At 27.6% G+C, this 21392-nt stretch overlaps 1 protein-coding gene across 2 annotated transcripts in view; it reads left to right on the top strand.

Moving 5' to 3' along the window:
- The window catches only part of aralar1 (calcium-binding mitochondrial carrier protein aralar1), a 162121-nt gene extending 147031 nt beyond the window's left edge, over positions 1-15090 (top strand). For both annotated transcript variants that reach the window (XM_075376035.1, XM_075376037.1), the window contains 4 exons: positions 882-1076; positions 2347-2449; positions 3811-3901; positions 6663-15090. In XM_075376035.1, coding sequence (XP_075232150.1) covers positions 882-1076; positions 2347-2449; positions 3811-3901; positions 6663-6828 — 555 coding nt within the window. In that variant the 3' untranslated portion in view covers positions 6829-15090. The remainder of the gene's footprint in view (positions 1-881; positions 1077-2346; positions 2450-3810; positions 3902-6662) is intronic.
- The last annotated feature ends 6302 nt before the right edge of the window (positions 15091-21392 follow it).

Here is a 21392-nt window from a genome sequence, read left to right as displayed (position 1 = left end):
ATTCCTTTGAAAAATACAGTAGTTTAATGCAATGTATTTTGCTGGATTGTTAAATTTTTTTAGTGTCAAAACCACAGTTTTTTACCTAATTAAACTGCTGAGAAAACTTATTTAGTTTATTATTTTTCTTTTTTTTAGTGACAGTAGTTTAGCTTTTTCATGACCCAGTTTTTTTAGTAACTTTCTTATTTGCAATAAAGATGTTTAATATACCTGTAATGTTTGTGTACTGTTAATGCAATATTGATTGTGTAATTCTTTAATTTTGAAATATGCAGTGTAATAAACTCATCAGACAAATTGCCTACTCAGGGAGTTGAATATTTGCAGTAAATTAAATTTACATTCTATGTATGGAAAATATAATCTATTTAAAACTGGAAAAGTAAATCAGTTTTTCAAGCTCGTATGAGCAGTTCTGGCAGATAAGAGGATTACAGTCCTAAACATAACATTACTCTTATGATATAGTTTTATTTTATTATATAGTGTAATTGATAGGCCCAGTTAAATTAAAGATTAATATTTCGAGAGTAAACATGATGCATTATGAACATGTACAACAACAACCTTTTATGTTAAAAAACAAGATTATAGTGTTTTCTAAAAATATTTAAAATTTTTGTACTTTGTCAGCAGTCAAATATATATTTAATTCTAGTCGGTAATTAATTTTACTAAACAAAATTCTGTTATCATGAAGCTAAATAATAAATAAAGGCGTATGAATCTGATGAACGTTCACACAATGGGGTAGCCTCTGTATAACATGGTGTATTATGCACATGATTGTAAACATGTTAAATAACAAACAGTTTTATCATAAACTTTGGTTAATTAAAGTTATTTTAACTTTTCATAATTTTCTGTTTTCCTTTCAGGGTGCAAAGGCATGTCTTCTTCGTGATATTCCATTTAGTGCCATTTATTTTCCATCTTATGCTCATGTGAAAGCAAGTTTAGCTGATGAAAATGGCTATAATCATCCATTATCATTACTTCTTGCTGGTTGCATTGCTGGTGTACCTGCTGCATCATTAGTTACACCAGCTGATGTTATTAAAACCAGGTTGCAGGTATTAATTTTATTTTATTAAATAAATAAATAATATAAAAAGTATGGTTAAGAATCCATAAACATTTTAGTGCTAAATTAAAATTATTTTAACAATTTTAAATTGTGTGCTCTAAGTAAAACAAGACAATCTCGCAACAGTAAAATGTACAGTTTTTTTTATTATTACCGATTAAAGGAGTACCTAAGTAGAATAAATGAAAATGTTACTCAGTGAATATGTGATGCAGATGAACTCTCAGTTTTCAATTTTTCTATTACAGTTGTACCTTCTCATTTGTGATTTTCTGAGAGTAGAATGATTGTAAACTAAAGCACATGGTAGTCAATTTTATTTTGATTTATAGAAATCTTTCACTAAGGAAATTTTTATTGTTCATAATATAACATGATATTTTTTAGGAAGTAAAGCAAAGGATTTTAGCTGATGATTTCAGAATTAGAAAAGATACTATGAGATTAAAGAATGTAAATATTTGGAAAATTAAAGTAATAAGCTGATGATTGTCTGCAAAAAAGACAAGAGAGTTGAACAAGTAAAGCGGTTCATATGTTTAAGTTCCATGTTAAGAAAACTGCAAAAGTGAAACAAAATAAAAACAAGAATAGCATTTAACAGAAAGATACAGATATTATGTAGTAAAATGGAGCTAGAATTGAGGATTCATGATATATAGTGTTAGGTTTGGAGTATACTTCTGTATAAATGTGAAACATGGACACACTAAAAAGAGAAAAATAACAGCTGGAGGCATTCGAAAGGTGAGCATGAAAAAGATTAAGTAAACAGACAGAGAAAAAGTGAAGAAATAATAAGAAGATTTAACAAGAATAGAAGCTTAATCAGAACATTTCAGAACATGGAAAGCTGTGCCACTGATTTCATGATAGAGGCTTATGTAGAATGGAAACTGCATAATTTAAAATTTCTTTTTATGTACAAGCCGGTTTTCTGCAAACATAACCTTCTTAGTGTGAGGGGGATGCTGTTAACAACATTGGTTCTGATAACTTCACTGAAGAATGTATTGTTAATTAACCACAAAAGGCCCTAAGCAATAGAATCACAATGTCTTATAGTGATACATACAACTGCCAATGGCTAAACTGTGTTCATAAACAAAGTTTTTCAAATTGATAATATAAATAATTATCAGTACATATTGTATTGAACAGATTATTTTATACAGTTGTACATTAGCCAATGACAATTCCTGTTTGTATTGTTTTAAACTTAATTTTTATTTAAAGTTTTCCTTTACTTATTATAGGTTGTTGCTAGAGCTGGGCAGACCACATACTCAGGCTTGTTGGATGCTACTAGGAAAATTTATAAAGAGGAAGGTGCTCGAGCATTTTGGAAAGGAACTGCAGGTAATAGCTGATTTATTTAAAATTTAAATCATCATTCTACATGTATTGTAGGCTTTGCCGGTACTATTTTTCTTTTGTGAAAATAATTTTATCTTAATATTTGGTGCCACAAATTTATTACTTGATTAGAAATTGAATTTGAAATCAAATAAAAGTAGGTATATTTCTTCTGATTTGTGTATGTAATACTACAAAAAAATTTTTTATTCTTCATCTTCACTTATTTTTTGTATAAAATAGATCAGACATGAGGATCCAGTTGTTCAGCCTCATTCTATTGAGTTTCAGGTCTTTCAAGGTTTATTAAATATATCAAGATCTGCTGAGCAGTTTATTATCCAAAATTCAGGTTTTAATTCATTATTTAGTCACAATAGGTGAAGTCTTGAAAAATTAAAATAAGATTACCTATCTTGAATGAATTAAACAGCGTTGTAAAATTATTGAATGTGATGAGATAAATTTAAAATGGCTCAAATTTTTCAAATTTAATATGAATTTTTTTCTACTTTTTAATTCTATTGGAACCTAAGAAGGTTCCATAATATAATTGTTGTAGCCTACCTGACACGAGAACAGTTCGCTTCTGAAAATTGCATAGCTGTATTTAAGAGTAGCAAGTATTCCTTTGCCAGGCTTAATGGAGAAAATGAAGAGTTAAGGCTCAAAATTGCCTTCTTGATTAGTTAAATAATATACTGTTGCACAAAGGCAAGGGAAACTACCAAATTATGGGTAATGCTCATCCTTACAAGTCTCCCTTTCAGTTTTCTTTAGGGACAGGTTACATAGTAGCCATTATTACTTTCACAAAAAGCATTGTATGCCAAAAATGTTTTTTCAAACATCTCAACCATAAGAAATGATCAGAAGAATTAATGTAAAGAAACAGATTAATTATAAGTTTGTCAAAGTTGTTAGCTTGAATTGTATTATAGTAGAAAGATTATCATCCAACAATAGGAAAGTAGAAATGTATGAATTTGTATTTCTTTCCATCTACCTAGAAATCACTTAATATGCATAACAAACTCCTATCACTAACAAAAAGTACACTAAGATTATTTTGATTCACTGTACTACTTGTACATAATAATAATTTTTATTTTATTATTTAAAAATATAAAATAAAATTGTTAAAAGTTTATAAACTCAAAATATTTTAAGTTTTATACACTTTTCATATAATGTGTTATTTGAATCTTGTTAAGCATAAAATAAACCAATTTGCTTACAAAATATTTTTCATGAAAAAATATTTAATGAATTGTTTAAATTATTCAAGAATTAATGTCCACAATTAGTATAATCAGAATTGGAATTTGTCTTATTTTTCTGAGAAATTCAATTTTTTTTTGCAGCAAGGGTATGCAGATCTTCACCACAGTTTGGTGTTACTTTGCTTACTTATGAAGTTCTTCAGAGATTATTTTATGTTGACTTTGGAGGATCGTATGTATATTTTCTATTCATTTTTATTTTTAATTTAGACAATTTACTTTTTATGAAAATCAATGGTTGCGTTTATTTATTTGTTGCTTTTAGTCATTAGTTCTAAGCCTGAATAAATTATAACTTTTTATAGAAAAAATATTGAGTAACTGCATTTTACTAGTAATTAATTTCAAAAATTAGAATATATTGATACTGCCCTGTTTATATGCAGTATTCACATAGTAAAGCCCATTTTTTGGTCACTTAACAGACCTGCCATGATTCAAACTTAATACTTTTTTATTAGAATACTTAAAGTAGATTTCTCTTAAAATAGTACAAATACACAGAACTGAAGAATATTTTTTCTTCCTTATAATTATATACCGAAAACATAGTAGATGTACATTTTTTTTTTTAGTTGGCTCAATACAATTCTTGCCTTGACTAATAAGTTTATTAATCGACCATTAAAATTACTATTTATATAATCTACTTCAAAACAAACTCTTTGTATAATAAATGGTTTTGACAAATTTTATGTTTTAATTTTGAAGAATTTTTAAAGAGGCATATACTAATGTATTATATTCAATTTTAGTGTATGCCTACAATTTTTTAATTCTTTAAAAGGATAAAAATAATTTTTTAATCTTTTAAAAAGATAAAAATAAACATATTTAGGTTCACCAAACTTCACAAATAAATGACCTGAATCATCTGTATATCACTGTTTAATATTGCTGCTAAAGATTAATACAAAGAGTATAAAAATGCAATTAGATTCAATGTCAGTAGAAGAAAAAATATCAGGGAATATTATTTATTTTGCTAAATATAATTTAACACCAATATATAAAGCAGCATTTTTTGAGTTCTTATCTTTATGTCTTTGCTCAAAATTACCAGGATGTATTTATCCATTAAAATGAGCAAATGGATTAAATTTTTCAGCTTCTTTAGATGAATGTGACTTTTATCAAGAATGTAACTGCTTCTCTGATGTTAATGAATGTACTGATTACAGTGTGTAAATCAGTATGAGTTACTCGTAATCGCTGTGAAGGTGGTTTTTGTTCTAAACAGCTCTGTATACTCAAAATAATGATAATTTCTTACTTTCTACCTGATGTACTGTCAGTGCTGAGTTGTATTCATGAGTGTTTAGGTAATAAATAAAAAATTAAATTAAAAAATAAAATAATACAAAAAAAAATTACAGACTTTATTTGAGGAAGAGTTTTAATGCACATTTGATATCTTCCTACTAGATTTCTATATATGTTGATCCTTTTGTTTATGTAAAAGGGTCATTTAATAATTAAACACAAATATCTGTAGACAAAACAGTTGGTAAGAGGATACTTTCAGAACAGTAAGTTGGTAACCATATGTCTTTTGATCAGCTATTTTAGTAATTTCTTTTATAACCTCAAAATCTCACTTTGTAATGGGCCCCCCCTTGAAGTTTGTGAATTAGTTGAACAGCATTCAAAAATCCATTTTTACTTTCTGAAGGAGAAAAATAATTTTACATTTGCTATTGTGTGACCGAACAATGTAGACAGAGTTTTATGAATGTAGAAACTTTTACAAGTGGGTAGAAAAATTTAAAGACAGTCAGACTTCAGTAACTGATGAGCACCTTTCTAGATGACCAATTGAGGTTTCAATTCCAGTAATTGAAACTCGTGTAGACTCTCAAGAATACAGTGATGAAGACTCTCTCCATCAAATTACAGTTGTGATTATTGCTGAAAAATTACAAGTAAGTGCCAGTACAGTTCATAACATTATCACTGACAAGCTGAAGTACTGTAAAAAAGTACAAGCTGGGTTCTAAGAGAGCTGACAAATCACCATTAGGAGACATGAGCTGAAACAGTAATACTAGCAGGAAGATGATGCTTTTTTGAACAGTATTCTAATGTGTGATGAGGCATGATTTACCATTATGAACCAAAATCAAAAAGACAGAGCATGGAGTGAAAGCACATGAGTTAATCTGTTAACAAAAAATTTCAAACTTGATAATCAGCAGGAAAAATCATGACGACAGTCTTTTGGGATGCAAAAGGTCCAATTTTTGTAGATTTTATAAAATATCAGCTAACAATAAACAGCACTTACTATTGTGACATGCTCATCAACAAATTGATGCCAGTAGTGTTGATAAAACACCATGGATCTCAATACAAAGATTTGATTCTGCTTCTCAATAACACCCAGCTTCACATGGCACAGGTAACTTGAGAAACCATTGACAAATTGGATTGGGAAGTACTACTTTACACCCCATACCATCCTGAAACCCCATCAGATTTCCATTTGTTTGGTCCACTCAAGGAGGCACTATGTGGTAAGAAGTTTAATGGTCCACGGCAAAAAAAAAATTAGTTTTAACATTAAGACAAAAATTTGTTTGGAACAGACATAAGTAAGCTGATTCAGAAATAAGACATGTGAATTAATGTTGCTGAAAATTATGTTGAAAAGTGAAAAAATGTCTTATTGATTAAATAAACTGTTTTAGCTCGAGAGCAATTTGTGTCTTTAATTAAAAAAACCCTTACAAAAAAATTGAATGACCCTTGTAACAACCTTTGATGTTATTTAGTTATGTTGATTAGGATATAATAAAGGTGATTATTGATCAGTGATTTAGGATTTGATTTTTAGAACTTTAATTTTATGCCACTTTATAGATCAGCTTTATTGCAATGTAATAATTGACAATTTTCCTGAACTCTTATTCCTATGATTATTATTTTTGTTGCAGTCGTCCTACTGGTTCTGAACAAAATATACCAAGCACAGGCGTTGCAGATACTGCTAAATCTACTAATCCTGATCATGTCGGAGGCTTCCAAGTCGCTTTGCCTATTGTTACTGGTATAGAAACTAAATTTGGACTTTGTTTACCAAAGTACAAAATGAGCGTCTAGCATCAGAAGCAGGAGGCGGTGCCACTGAGCCCACCCGTATTAATATCTGAATTTAATAAAATATATATTTAATTTCCAAAATTGGATTTTTATGTTTCTGTTTAAAAAAACTTCAGTACAGTTTTGAAAACAAATTGAAACTTTAAGAAAAAAATTGTACGTCATCTATATATAAATGTGGAAATCCATTTACATTTAAAAATTTATATTAATTAAGCCAAGAACTTCCTAAGCATTAATTTGCTGTTGTAATGTTGGCTGTATTATGCAATATATTATAATAATATGTGATTTAATTCTTACTTTGCTTAAAGTACTTTCCTAATTAAAAAGTTAGTTCAGTAGTTTGATTTTGTATGTAACCACATTCTATGTGTTATTTGAATTGCTAATTGAAGACAAAATGTTTTATTTATATAGAGATAAGAAAACTGGATTAATTTGTACTCTAGTTTAAAAATTTTTTTTTGTTTTTTAGTTTGAAAAACTGTAAAATGTTAAATGTTTTACTTAACTAATTTGTAAAGAGCAGTTACTAAAATATAATTGTTGTAAAATTAAATTTGAGGAATTTAAAAGCAAAGGTTAATCAATCCTGAAAATCGAGGATTTTCAGTCCTGAACTGAATCTTAAATAACATATATATTTGTTACATTCAGGTTTAAAAAGATTCAGTTTAAAAAGATGTCTTGATGAACTACATACTTAAATACATATGCAGCTAAGAACCCATTCTTTAAAAAAAATTTCATTAGCTTGGTTATATTTGATCGCTTATTTAATTATAATGGAATAGTTTAAGTAAAATAAGTTTTTATTTAGTCTCTTAATTTTCTTACCGTGATTTAAATTAATGCTTTAATTGATGAAAGTGTGCAGTATTTCCAATTTTCAAAAGTAATTATTACTTTATAAGTTATTATTTATAAGTTTTATTTTTACAAGTTATAAATGAAAATACAAAATTAAATTTTAATACTTAATTACTGATACAAGTTTTCATACTTTATAGGAAAAAAGTCATTTAATACTCTTAGGTTTTAGATGGTAAAATCTGTGGGCATTTTGTGAGTAAACATGGTAACTAACTGGATTTAAGTAATACTAATCTGTTTATTGCTGATTAATATTATCATTTGATAAATTTGTAATTTATTTCATTCATATATATTTTTTGTATAAATCTATTATTATTAATAGTTTCTATATAGAATTCTACTTAAATACATTTTAGGTCAGTTTTTATTTTTAGAATCAGTTGTATTTTTGTATCTGTGTATCACTGATGCTACTGTACCAAATGATAGGACACGGGTAAGGAGTACTATATAAAAATTGTTAAGTAGATAATCAATTACATATAAAAACTGAATTATGTAATCTTAAAATGAATGTTTGAATATAATTACCTGACGTGCCGGTTGATAAGGTTACTGATCAAACCAGAATTGTGCTACAAAACCCACATTTAAATACAAATAAAAGTATAGTTGACCTAAAATTGGTTGTTATTGATTGTATATTATATGTACTTGAATAATTGAGGTTCAATTAATGGCACTGACTCAGGACCGATTGACCTCAGTTTAGACACAACTACTTGTCATGTAATCAGACTAAAAATCTGTTGAGAAGCATTATAATCTGCTCTAAAAATGTTCTGTTGTAATTATAACTTTTTATTTGTTATGTACATTTAATACTTGATTGCAAACCTCAAAGTAAGAGAAGAGTTTTTTAGATACTTTTTTAACTCATATACTCTTTTGATGTAACAGTCAGTATACTTTATTTTTATAAAATATGATCAATTTTTATAAACAGAAAGATTAAAATGTCTACATGTTGTGTTTATTTTCCTGGTTCTAGTATTCTGCTTGAAAAAAATTAAAAGAAAGTTTTTTTTTTAATGCTATGCATTTTTTTTTCACCAAATTAAAACAAGCTGGAGAGATTATATGTATTTTATTGTACGCATATCTTAATTTATGTTCCAACTTCTCTATAAAAAATTCATTCATAATTTTATTCTTGTAACCTATAACTTCTTAATTTCAAGAGCGGTTTGACTAGAGGATCAATATGCTGTGACTCAAAGAGACTGAATAGTATTATAAGAATTGTTAAAATCTTGCTCATTTTTGTAATCTAGTTCAATTATTACCCTGCTTACAAAATTAATTGATTGATGTGTAAATCAGTATATATTTTAATTGAATTATTAAATCACTGTAAATAATATTAATACAATGTATAGGTTTTTTGTGCTTGAAATATTTTAATAAATTTAGGAAAGAAAGTAGATTATAATAATCAGATTGGGAGATTTGGATTTTATCCTTCTTATATATATTTTTCTCTGTCATGAAGAACCATATAAACTTCAATCTTAAACAGGTACTAAAATTTTTTTACTACATTTTAAGTTAGCACCTGTTATAATTATGGTATTTTTAGATTACTGTTTGTTTAAATTTGAGTTTAGTTAATATTTCTTGAAAAAGCAATAGTAGCCTGAAGTTTCTTGAACAGTATTTTCATAAAAGTATTTTAGTAAAATTAACAGTGCTGTATGAAGCGGGTTATGTGGGGTTGTACCCCACATATATTCTTGTGTTATTATGTGTCTTACAACATTCTTCTGATGTTATTTGTTTATTCTCAGCTGAAACCAGTACCGCACAAAGTTTGGGATGAATTATTATTAACCTAATTTAGAGTATGTAGAATATCAAACTTAATTTCCTTAGTTTTGGTGTATAAGCGATTGAAGTTTTTTTAACTCCCATAATTGCATTAACCCAATAATTTATGTTTTCATTTCTAGGGATTTATATCGGGCCCGTTATAATACATGTGTGTACTAAGTTCAGTCTGCTTATTTGATTCCAATTGAAAGGCGTGGTTTTTATGAATTGGTAATATTTATATTATATTTTATTTTCATTAAACATTTTTTTCTTTATCACTGTTCTTATTAGTAAGAAAACCCCTTTTTTTCTCTATTATGAAATAAAATGTATTAATACTGAAGGATAAGTAATTTCGGCTAGTAGTAAAGACATAAAGTTGAAATTTTGAAAATAGGGAGTAAGTGATTTTCTACATTTAACTTGTTTTAAATGACAAATGAGATGGTCTGCTTAGTTACATTATTAATTACGCACATTAACTACTTAAAAAAATTATAATTGTTATATGAGCAGGCCAGTTTCTTTTCTCTTTTTTTTTTGAAAAACAAATATTGTAAATCATAGAGAAATGTTTCCTTTGACTGGAATTTTATTAATATTATTTATAGAGTAATTAATTAGTAATTTGCTCGTTATATGGACTGCAAAAAATCCATAAAATGGTTTTTTTTTTCGTTTTCATAATCTGGTTATTATTAGGAAAGTATTTTAAGTCAGAAATAAAAATAATAAAAAAAGATATGTTTATAATATTCAATGAATCGCTTTATTTGTAAGCGTATATTATAAAATGCCTTGATTATAATTAATTATTTTATTAATGTGAGAAATATGATTATTAGGTATGTAAGATGATAATAGGTAGGTATAAACTTTAAAATGAAGAGAGCTTTAAAGTGTGCGTTAATAAATAAATTTTATAATATATAAAAGAAGATGATTTATATATGTGTGTGTATAATAAATATACACTCATGTGTTTATTAATTTATTTTTATTTATTAAAGAAATGCAAATATATAAAATTAGAGTATTATTGTTAATAAGCTCCTATTTAATTGTGTAAATATTTTTACTCTTCAAATACTTTTTTAAAAATTAAATGATATGTACGATAACAGTCTGCATTAAGTTGTTGATTTTTATTTTAATTTAATTAATTTTTTTTTAATATAATTTAAAATCAAATAAAACTATTAACAGATTCGTAATGATGTAAGTCTAAATTTGTTAGTGTTAGTAGAATTGCGTCCCACTAATACTGATTTGTACATCTAAACTGCATGTAAGTTCGTTTCTACTGCCTAGTTTATGTGCCATTATAATACAAGTAAATAAAGGCTCTCTGTAAATTGTCTACTTTTATGTGTTCAGTTAATACTTTAAATTAAGCTTGTGATTGTTAATTCTCTAACTCAATACCCATCTAACATTCTAAAAATTAGTTATTTTACTTTTAATATGTACACAAATTAGTTTTATGCTCTGTATTGTTGTTATTATTTTTATAGTATTATAAATTAATGTTTTTTATGGTCATGTTATTGCCATATTTCATTTTTAGTTGTATTTTTTCAACTGTATGGCAGATGTTTTTGTGATTTTGATGAAAGTTAATTATTTAGATTAAAAATCGTATATCACCAAATTATTTGGTTTAAGAGAATTAACATTTCTGGATTTCAAAAAGTAAAGCCCAATTGTGTTTTTTTTTTATCTCAGATGTTTTTGCAGAATTGTAAAATTCTGCAGGAATCCTAACTAAAGTGATAGTAAACACTTTTTAGAAGTATTTACTGAGAGGTACTCATATCCTGTAGAATCTGTATCTATGTCTTGTAGATCGATTTTGTCTCCAAAATCAATGCAAAGGCTCCTACTGGTAAACAAGAATGCAGTGTGGCTCTTCAGGTCGTGTATCCACTACCCATGTTCCTCTAGAACATGGGTAGTTTGGTGAGATTTAAAAGATATAGTGATTTTTCCAGTATTCAAATAAAAGTTAAAATAAATAATATTCATCAGTTTATGACACCTTTTCACACTACATAAACAATATTATGAAAGTTGTAAAACAAATACATACAAGTATCATAAAAAAATTCTTTTGTTACTTGTTACCATACTTTATGTTTACTGTTCTGTAAATTAATTTATAAATCAGATATTTGATAAAGAAAACTGAAATTATTTAATTTAATTAATTTTTATAAGGTTACCTATACTTTTATTGATTTTTTTTTTTAAAGAATAAACAATTTGTCATGAACTGTTTTTTATGGGGTTTACAATTAAGGCACTGGGTGTTGTTTGACAATAATATTTCCATGTATTCAGCTTTTTATTCTTGACAATCTTGTTTCTTCCCAAACAAAATAAAGAAGTCAAAATTATTTTTTATTTTTTTTATTTTTATAATATGTAGCTCCCATTATTACTATGAAAGTTTTTAAAATAATCTCATGAAACTTATTTATTTAAGTTTCATGAGATTAAGCATTTTTTAAATTTTATACTGAACAAAAAAATTTAAAACAAATAATTGCTTGTTTTAAATTCACAAATAAGTACAGATATTTAAAACCCTGAATCAATTCTTTAAATTCACTTAAAAATCACAAAATCAAAAATTAATACTGATGATTTCTTGGCCCCTCTAAATAATTTTGGAGGCCCCTTCCAGGTAATAATGATGCAGTGGCTCTTCAATTCAACACCCTTAGAATGCAGAACCTAGCAGGGTTAAACCTGTATTTACACAACCAATTGGGAGAGAAGAAATCAAGGGTAGGAAAAGTAAGGGTGGTGAGACAGGACAGTTAACCATCAGGGTAGATTGAGATATTTTCCATCTTGTCCAGGAGCATTTTATTTATTGATAATTACAATATGATTTTGTAGTAATTTTTTTTTACATTTTTTTTTTAATATTAGAGAAAATATCCCTTTCAGTTGTTCCATGCTTCCCATGTGATAGTAGATGATTCTATTCAGGAAAATATTGATTGTTAATTTAGTTCAGACCCCTACAGAACTTTGATAAGTGGAATTCAGAATTATGTTTTTTCCTCCTTATTTATGTTTATTTTTTATCTTAACCCTTCAACTAGTACGTTTTGTTATTTTAAGTGCACTTGCGTTATGTGTTTCTATATTTTAAAAATGGATAATTTATCATTTTTCGAATTAGAATAGTCTAATAGAAACCCTTCAGAACAAAATTATCATATTTTCCACTCAAATTTATCTTTACAACTGTTAAGTGCAAATCCATAACCTTAATGTTGTCATTAGCACTTGCATTACTCATATATTTATTGTCAAAAAAAGATTTTGAAATGATACTATAACAAAATAAAATTTGAGAACTAAACATGCATATAAATAAACACTAGAGCAGTGCCGATAGTGGCTCAAACATAAGTTTTCTGTATTTCGTGTTATTTATTTTTCTAATGACTGTATGGTTTAAATTATTAATGAGATCTTTTGTTGATAAGTATCATGAGTAATTAATATAGAATATCAGTGTATTCAAAGTATAAGTTAAAGAAAAATATAAAGTAAAGTAAAAGTTGAAATTATGAATGTACCTAGTGTACCGATATAGCCCTTTTTTGCAAAATCGTAATAAAGACATTCTGGTCAAAGAGTTAATTCATAATAATCTAACTTTCTAAATATAAGAATATAAGCTATTGACTGATAATTTATGCAATCAGATTATTTTTTTAAGTATATATTATGTTGTTATTCAAAACTTGATTGCCTGAGTTTAGGATAAATATTCTTTAGCAGTTAATAAAGAAACATTCTTTTTATGTAACAAAACATAGTCTTTACATGTAAAAGACTTTATATAATGAAACAAGTTTCTTTTTCATATATTGAAGTTCATTTTCTACCAAGTTTTTGTAAGGTTATCAGATATTTTATTGAGAACATCTAGAATAGTTAAATAATATGACTGCACAGCAATGAATTGTTAAAAAACGTTTGAATTATTAAAAAATACTTAATAGATCAGTCTTAGTATTATTAGTTAAGTGGTTAATTTTTAGTTAATGTGCATGTAACTTGTACCTGGAGCGGTATCATAAATTCATTCTGCTCTAGAATATTTACTTGTTATGATTTTGATAAAATTTGAAAAACAAAACAACTGCGTTTAATACTGTATCTTTATTTGTAAAAATAATTGACAATCATTTTTTACTATTAATTCTTTTAAAAGTAACCAAAAGAAGAAGGTTTGGCTATTGTGTGTAATTGCTCTGACTTTTCTCTTATCTTATTGTTCAGTTTTATAGAAATTAATTCTGTAAGAAATAATGCTTTGCAATGCCAGTCTCATCTCTCTAAAGTTATTAATTTGTTTGTTTACTGTATATATAAAAACAAAGCTACTTAATTTTTACTTTTTTTTTTAAATAATTTTTTATTATTATAGAATTTAATATAATTATTTGTTAGTACAAAATATATTAATTTTATTTATTTCTGGATCAATTATAATTATTTATTTTTGTGATATTTATAAATTGTATAATCAAAAAATTTTAAATGATAACCTATTGTTTAATTGGTGAAGTAGTTAAAACCATATTAAATTTTTCTGAATAAATTTTTTTCTTTCAAATGTTTTAATACAGTATGATTTGAATTATTTCAAACTTTTATGTTTTTTTTCTTTTAGTCTACTTTTTTCTTTTTTTTAATGATTGTATGTAAACATGAGTAATGTCGTCAACTTTTCTAATTTTTTTTTTTAATTTGCTGAACTTGATTATTCTCAAAAAATGTTCATTCTCTAATTTTATATAATTTTTTTTTGTAGTTTTTCCATAGGAAATCTATTGCAGGAAGTAAAATTATTCTTTGAAAAATATATTTATTTTTATGATGTTTCATAGCAGCATGCTGTGATGAATGTTTATATGATAATTGTTATAACACCATCTCCTGTGCAGAATATAACAATTCCTTGATTGGTGTGCAAAAAAAAAAATGTTAAACCATCTCTTAATATGTGCTGTACCAAATTTTAGCATGCTTCAACAAGAATTTTTTTCTCCTCCCTGCACAAAAATGCAAGATTTTACATAATTTTGTAACTGTAATTTCGTATTATTTTAAATTATGTTAAATTGTATTTTGTATGAAATTATTAAATACTTCATTTTAAATAATATTTTATGAATATAGATTATTGATGTTTTATTAATAGATTATTTAATGTATTGTTGATAACATTTTAAATAAAGAAAAAAAATTAAGATAATTTTAACAATAAAAAGACATGCCTGAATAGGTACTGTAATTATTTATTAACTTTGATAATATTAACAATAAATAATAATCAGTTGAGAGAGAGTACCTCCACTTTTTATTACATGTTTAGCAATGGTTTTGTTTTATTTTCAAGTTTGGACAGTATATTTATCACTAAGTAATTCATTTTTTTTTATTTTTTATTATTACATAGTGATGAATATTATTGATAAATATAATTATTAAAATTGTTAAAACAATTTTTTTGACACTTTTCTTTTAAATTTCTTAACTATTTTTTATTTATTATTTTTCTTTACTTTCCCTAAGCCTTGCCTTCAGTTCCTCTCCAGTATACAGACATATGTCACTCTTCTGCTTAACAACTCATCAATAAATTTTCTATTTAAGAATTACCGTTTATAGAAGAGTAATAAATGAAAACCCATCATTTTGGACTCAGAGCTTGAAATTATTACGCAATTTGATAACGGGGAATGTAAAGTAAATATAGGTATATCACTACGATATGTGAATCACAGTAGTGAGTTTACATACATGCAGTTTTAAACAGAGTTAGCGATTACCGAGAAGAAGGCAGAATTGCATCTTCTTCTTTAAGTATGCAATGAACTAGAAATAGACCCATTAATGATTGAAATGGTAGATTTGATTTTTATTTGGTTAGAAGATTGTAATCAAAAGTGCATTCCTGTTGGTGGAAACAATATCAAAATCAATTCTTTAAGCTTTTTTTCTTTACTTACAGAAAACAAATATCAAGAGGATACTGCAATGTTTAATGTAGGTAAGGGCTGCTTAAAAAATTCCAAAGCTCGATCAGGAGTAAAAATTGTTAACTAACTTACTAACTTACAGGCCAAGTGGTGAGTCCTGATAAGGTGCAGCGGCCAAATATCCTGAACAGTTAAAGAAAATAATTTTCATTAGACCGATTATACCAGCCTTTTCTGGAAAAAATATCAACAAGAACATTTTTGACAAGAAAGAAGCAATGATACCAAGCTATAAAGCATTCAAGGATAGATTAACACTTCTACTCAGAGGTAATGCCAAAGGTGAAACCCTTGGCATTACCTCTAATTTAAAATTACCTCTAAAACCTCTAATTAAAAGGCTGTAATAAGGAATCACTCCTAGTAATTTGGAAATCAAATAAAAAAGCTTGGGTGATAAAGCAGTTTTATGACAAATGGTTCAGTATGCATTTTTGTCCCACACTTGATAAAAATAATCACAAGAAAAATAATTTAGACTCTAAAGTTCTATCACCAAATACGACTGCTTTACTACAGCCAATGGACCAAGAAGTTATTTCTACATTATATGCAAAGAACTTTTGCCCAAGCAATTCAGTTACAACTGGAGATAATCCAATTACTCTAGAAGAATTTTGAAAAAAAAATTTGATAATAAACAAGCAGTTAAAAACAATCATGAGTAACCAACAACTGTGTGAGGGCAGTCTGGCAGAATCTTTTTCCTGAATGTGCCAATGATTTTGATGGTTTCAATAGTCCAGTAAGTGACGACAATATTGATGAAATTGCTACATTAGGAAGAGACAATAGGCTTTGAAGAAGTAGATTCACAAAATGTTAGAGAATTATTAGAATTGCATTCAAAAGAACCAAGCATTGATGATCTTGAAATTGACTCAACTGGCATGCGAGGAAGTAGACGAAAAGGAAATAGAAGAAACAGAAACCACACCACGTAGAAATTGTAGTCAAAACTCTTAACGAATTGTTCAAAACAGTTGAAGCGAAAGATCTAAATGAAGAGAGAAGCATGAATGTTTTCCAAGGACTAGATGAGTTAATTGATTTTTGAAAAGTCATGAAGGAGAGGAAAAACCTACCAATGTTCAGTTTTTAAACTAGATGAGATTTTGGTTAAAGGATACATTTTTTTGGAAAAAGTAAATTTTACTTTGAAAAAAAAAAAATTTTAGCAGTTTTGTGAAAAATAAGTTATAATTCTTTCTATACTCTTGAATACCTACATATTCATATACCTCAATAATTTAAAGTACATATCATGGAATGTAGTTATGTTATGAGAAAGAAAAAGATTCATGTTTTTAATTCTGACATTTTCCAGGATTCATATATATTCCCATTGTTTTTTTAGTTTCATTAATATGGCTTTGTTATATGTGGTGTATTGTTAAGATTTATTAACTGTACAATTAAGGGATTCCTTATCTACATCTCACAAATTCTGCAGACATAATTTGTGTCCTAAAGTGAGGAGAACGAAAGAAATTGTTTAATAACTTAGTTATCGCTATTGTTTTTTTTAAGTATTCTGTGTAGTCATTTTTTTCTGTTTAGGTAATTTTATTTTTTTTTAAGTGATTTCTTTACTGGTTATATGATACGTAAAAAAACAATTAATTACATCATTCTATCATCTTTCGTAATAGTCAAAATTTATTATTTGTTTTAATATATACTGTATGTGACTCGCCAACAGAGTTCGTACTCAAATATTCAGGAGTATGTAAAAATCAAATTTAAATTGAATTCAGTTCAGTTGCTATTTTCATAAATTTACTTTTGCACATATAGTTCTTGTAAAACAAGAAAATAGTTGAATTCTAATTACCTTAAATTTTTTTTTTTTTTTTTTATATTATATGAAAAAAATAATAAAACCAGAAAAAGTTCTGTATTAATCCTTCACATGTCAAGAACTAATTATTCTATAAATAATACCAAACCTTTGCAAACTGCTGAAATAAGATATCAAACTCATATATAGAAAAAATCTGCTGAAACCATAAAATTAAAATCAATTAATAAAATACATGAGCCTCCTCCAGTTTAATTTGATAAATCTTAAACAAAAAGAATACGGTTGTTTCCAAACAGTTATGTATCGCAATTCCTTAGTGGTAGATTTTTTTTTTTTTTACTTGAAAAATTATGACTGGATTTTTGGTACTTTTTTTTATAAAAAAAATTAACAATGTTATTTTACCTATTTAAATAGATATTTTTAGTCATTATAAATAGAGCATTTTTAAGAATAACTTGATATATATCAAAAAAGATCCTTAACCTTTTTTTCTTTTTTATGAGTTTTTGACATTGGCATTGAATGAATGTTTTCTGTATCAAAGGTACTCCCTAAGGTGAAGCACCAATCCCAAAGCTTGTTTGGCTACCCTACCTAGAAGCAGTTTTGTTAGCTTTATTTGAAATTGTGTACAGATCTATCGGTGAATTTCTTTTATAGCTTTAATTGTCCTTTCAAAGAATATGTCCATTCAGAAGTAAGAAAAGCCTGCTGAAGCTTGATCATGTGAATAAAGGATAGCATTAAAGAAGCACAGTTGTCTTAGTTTCAGTAAAAAATTCAAGAAACAAGAGGGATTTGTTATGAATGTACATATTAATGGGGTAAACTTTATGTTATATTCTATTTTTTCTACAATTGATAATAAGATTGCATACAATTTCATGCAATCTCAATCATCAGCGTTGTCACATAATTTTGAGACCCCTTGGAAACATGTCATCTGTTAACTGAAGTATCCTTAAATCACTTAAACCTATCTTAACAATGCATGTGGCTCACACAATGATCCCCAGAATCTTGCTTTATCATTTCATATATTTACTCCATAATGTATTCTCAAGTTTTATATAAAATTTAATTCATTAACTTCTCATGAAAATCATCTATCATGAAAAATACTATGTGCATGTGAACAAAAAAAAAGTGTATCACAGTATTAAATCACTGCAGTAGAATCATGTGTCCTGTAAATCGGTCGTGAAGGACACCGATAATGGGAAGTGGCATGTTATTTGGAACTTTTTAATAAATCTTTTAAATGAAATTATTCATTAATATAATACATCACAAAGTAATTAAAAATATAAAAGCAAATAATAAGAAAAAAGATTATTACTTAAATAAACAATCAATGATTTATATCAGTAATCAGACCAAACATTTATTATATGTAACTATATTATCCCGTATAATTCTCTGTGTTATTATTTCCCATTGCATATTTAATGTAAATTTCTTAAACATGGTTTCTGCTGATATATTTTAATAATTAAAAAAACAATTAAAAGTTTTTTTTAATCACGTTACCAGCAAAAAAGATGTATTTTCTCAAGATCTTTTGGTTTTTTCAAACCATCATCAGGAGATTAAAAATAAGAATAGTCATGACTATTTGAATATCAACAGTACACTGAAGATAATATAGTCAAGTCTGGTGGAATACACATAATTAAAGGAAACCATGTTATATGATTATTATCTCTTTATATTTGTATTTAGGACATATTTAAATAATTTTTGTTCATTAATTAAATTTTTATGGTTACTATATATATGAAAAATTTTTTTCTAAGATATATGTATTAAAATAATTATAGGAAAATCTAAAATTTTTTTAAGTATTTTGATTGTATGTATAACCATTATCCAAGATATGTTTAGCAAAATTAGAATTTTCGGGTTTGTTATTTTTAATACTATTAATGTGCTCTTTTGCACTTACGGCAAATTTATGGTTGATCATACTGATATATATCATATATTTTTCAGAGAAAAAAAAATCATTTAGTTTGTATTAATAGCTGTAGAAACAAACTTAGAATACTTATTTGATAATTGCTATGAAGTCATTACTCAGCTAGTGGAAAATCCCAACAAATATCTGTTTAGTTAACAAACTTCCAAATTGCATCCAAAGAATTAATGTTAAAATATTTTATAATTATTAAAGAAATAAAATAAATTAAGGATAAAAAATAATGCTTTGTTTACACAAAATAGCAGATTCATTGAGATTTAATTATCTTATGACAATAAACATTTAACAAAATTTACAGTTTAATTTTTTTTTTTGAAAGCCAGGTATACTTCATATGTACTCAAAAAAGTGATTATTTTATTAGTTCAAAACTTTATTTTTTAAATATTTTTCTTTCTCTGATTTATCTAGAATATTAACATATTATAATAATAAGGTAGGTTAGGTTTGTGTGATTGTTATGTACTGATTGCCATTTGTGCTAAATATTTTATGTATTTTCCATGTAACATCTATTATTAATCACTCCCATAGTGATCCATTTGGTTCATCAACTCATTTCATTTTAGGATGGCACACAGGTACAGTGCCATGATTTTCCTTTCTATGCAGAGTATTAATAATTTCAAGTCCTGGCCAGACAACTGGCTTTTAATTATTTTGGCTTCTTGATACTGCCTAAGAAAACCATTCTGTTTTTTAGTTTTAATAAACTACACCAATTGACCTGGGGATGTGAAACATATCTTTGCTTACAGACAAACTCAATACATGAATAAGGTTTTATTACTCATAGGGAGATGGGAAAGCTCCACCAGCCACCATCTGCCCATGCATGATGGCAGTGTCAGGCTTGCACCAACTTAAACCACCTCCCCTTTCATTACATTGGAATTGGTCCCTGGCCACAAGGCATGAACATGTTTCCTATGATGTTATTATGGACACTCTTTAGTTAACTGGCCTGTGGTAGGATTAAGTGTTCCCCAAGGGTCATTGGCAGACAGCGACTCAAGGGAGCTCCTGCTGACCATTCACAAGGACTTATCATCCTCCACTACTCATTTGCCAGCTTTCCTTTGATGATAACCGTGATCATACTCTCACTTAAGGCCCAGCTCCTCCTGGACTCCAAGATGTTATCAGCATTCATTACTCCTAAATGCTGATAACACTCTCTTCTTTCACGCTCCCATATTTTGCATTCAAAAATTGTATGTTCAGCATTATCCATTTCTTTGAATACCCCCTGAAGCAACCATGGCCTGTTAAGAACTAAGTTAATTCATAACTTACCTCCCCAAATTCCGTCTTGACTCGTGGCTGGATTTCAGGGAGCAACTATTTTGTCCATGCTCCTTTAGGGAACACCACCCGTCTCATTTGCCATCTCTTCATAAGCTGGTTATATGAATTTTTTCTTTCCAGTCCCACCCTAATTTCCACTTATTGACAGGCTAGCAAGTCAATTGGTGGTATGGTCACTACAACCAGCTCTGTGTCTGTGGATATATCCACAACAGTTGTATATCTACAACAGAGGTGCCAGCTGCCTCTGTACACTATCCAGCTTCACCCGTATACACTTTACAGTTACCCCATGCGATCAGACCATGTAGAGGATGACAGAATGAACCAACGTGCATACAACCTCCTTTTGAATTATCTTGGCCCAAAGGTGTTGGCCAAAATACCAGATAGAGCTTTGACCACCCTCTCTGCCTGGCTTACCATTTCATTAATATAGAACTGGAAAGATCATCTGCTGTCGAGCCAGACTTCCAAATATTTTACAGATGTAGAGGGCAAGATATCCTTTCCATCCATTGTAAAGGAAATCTCCCGAATTCTCCTCCTTCCTACCATAATCACGGTTTTGATTTTCCCCACTACCAACTGTAAACTCTCTTCTTACAGCCACCTTTTCACCAGACTAAGCCACACGTTTCCAGCTGCTTTGACTTCCCCCTGTCTCCCTTGCAATAACCAATGCCAAGTCATCGGCGATGGCTAT

This window comes from Lycorma delicatula, chromosome 9 (assembly GCF_047948215.1).
Source record: "Lycorma delicatula isolate Av1 chromosome 9, ASM4794821v1, whole genome shotgun sequence".
Taxonomy (NCBI): Eukaryota; Metazoa; Arthropoda; class Insecta; order Hemiptera; family Fulgoridae; genus Lycorma; species Lycorma delicatula.
This window is presented reverse-complemented; position numbering and strand designations above follow the sequence as displayed.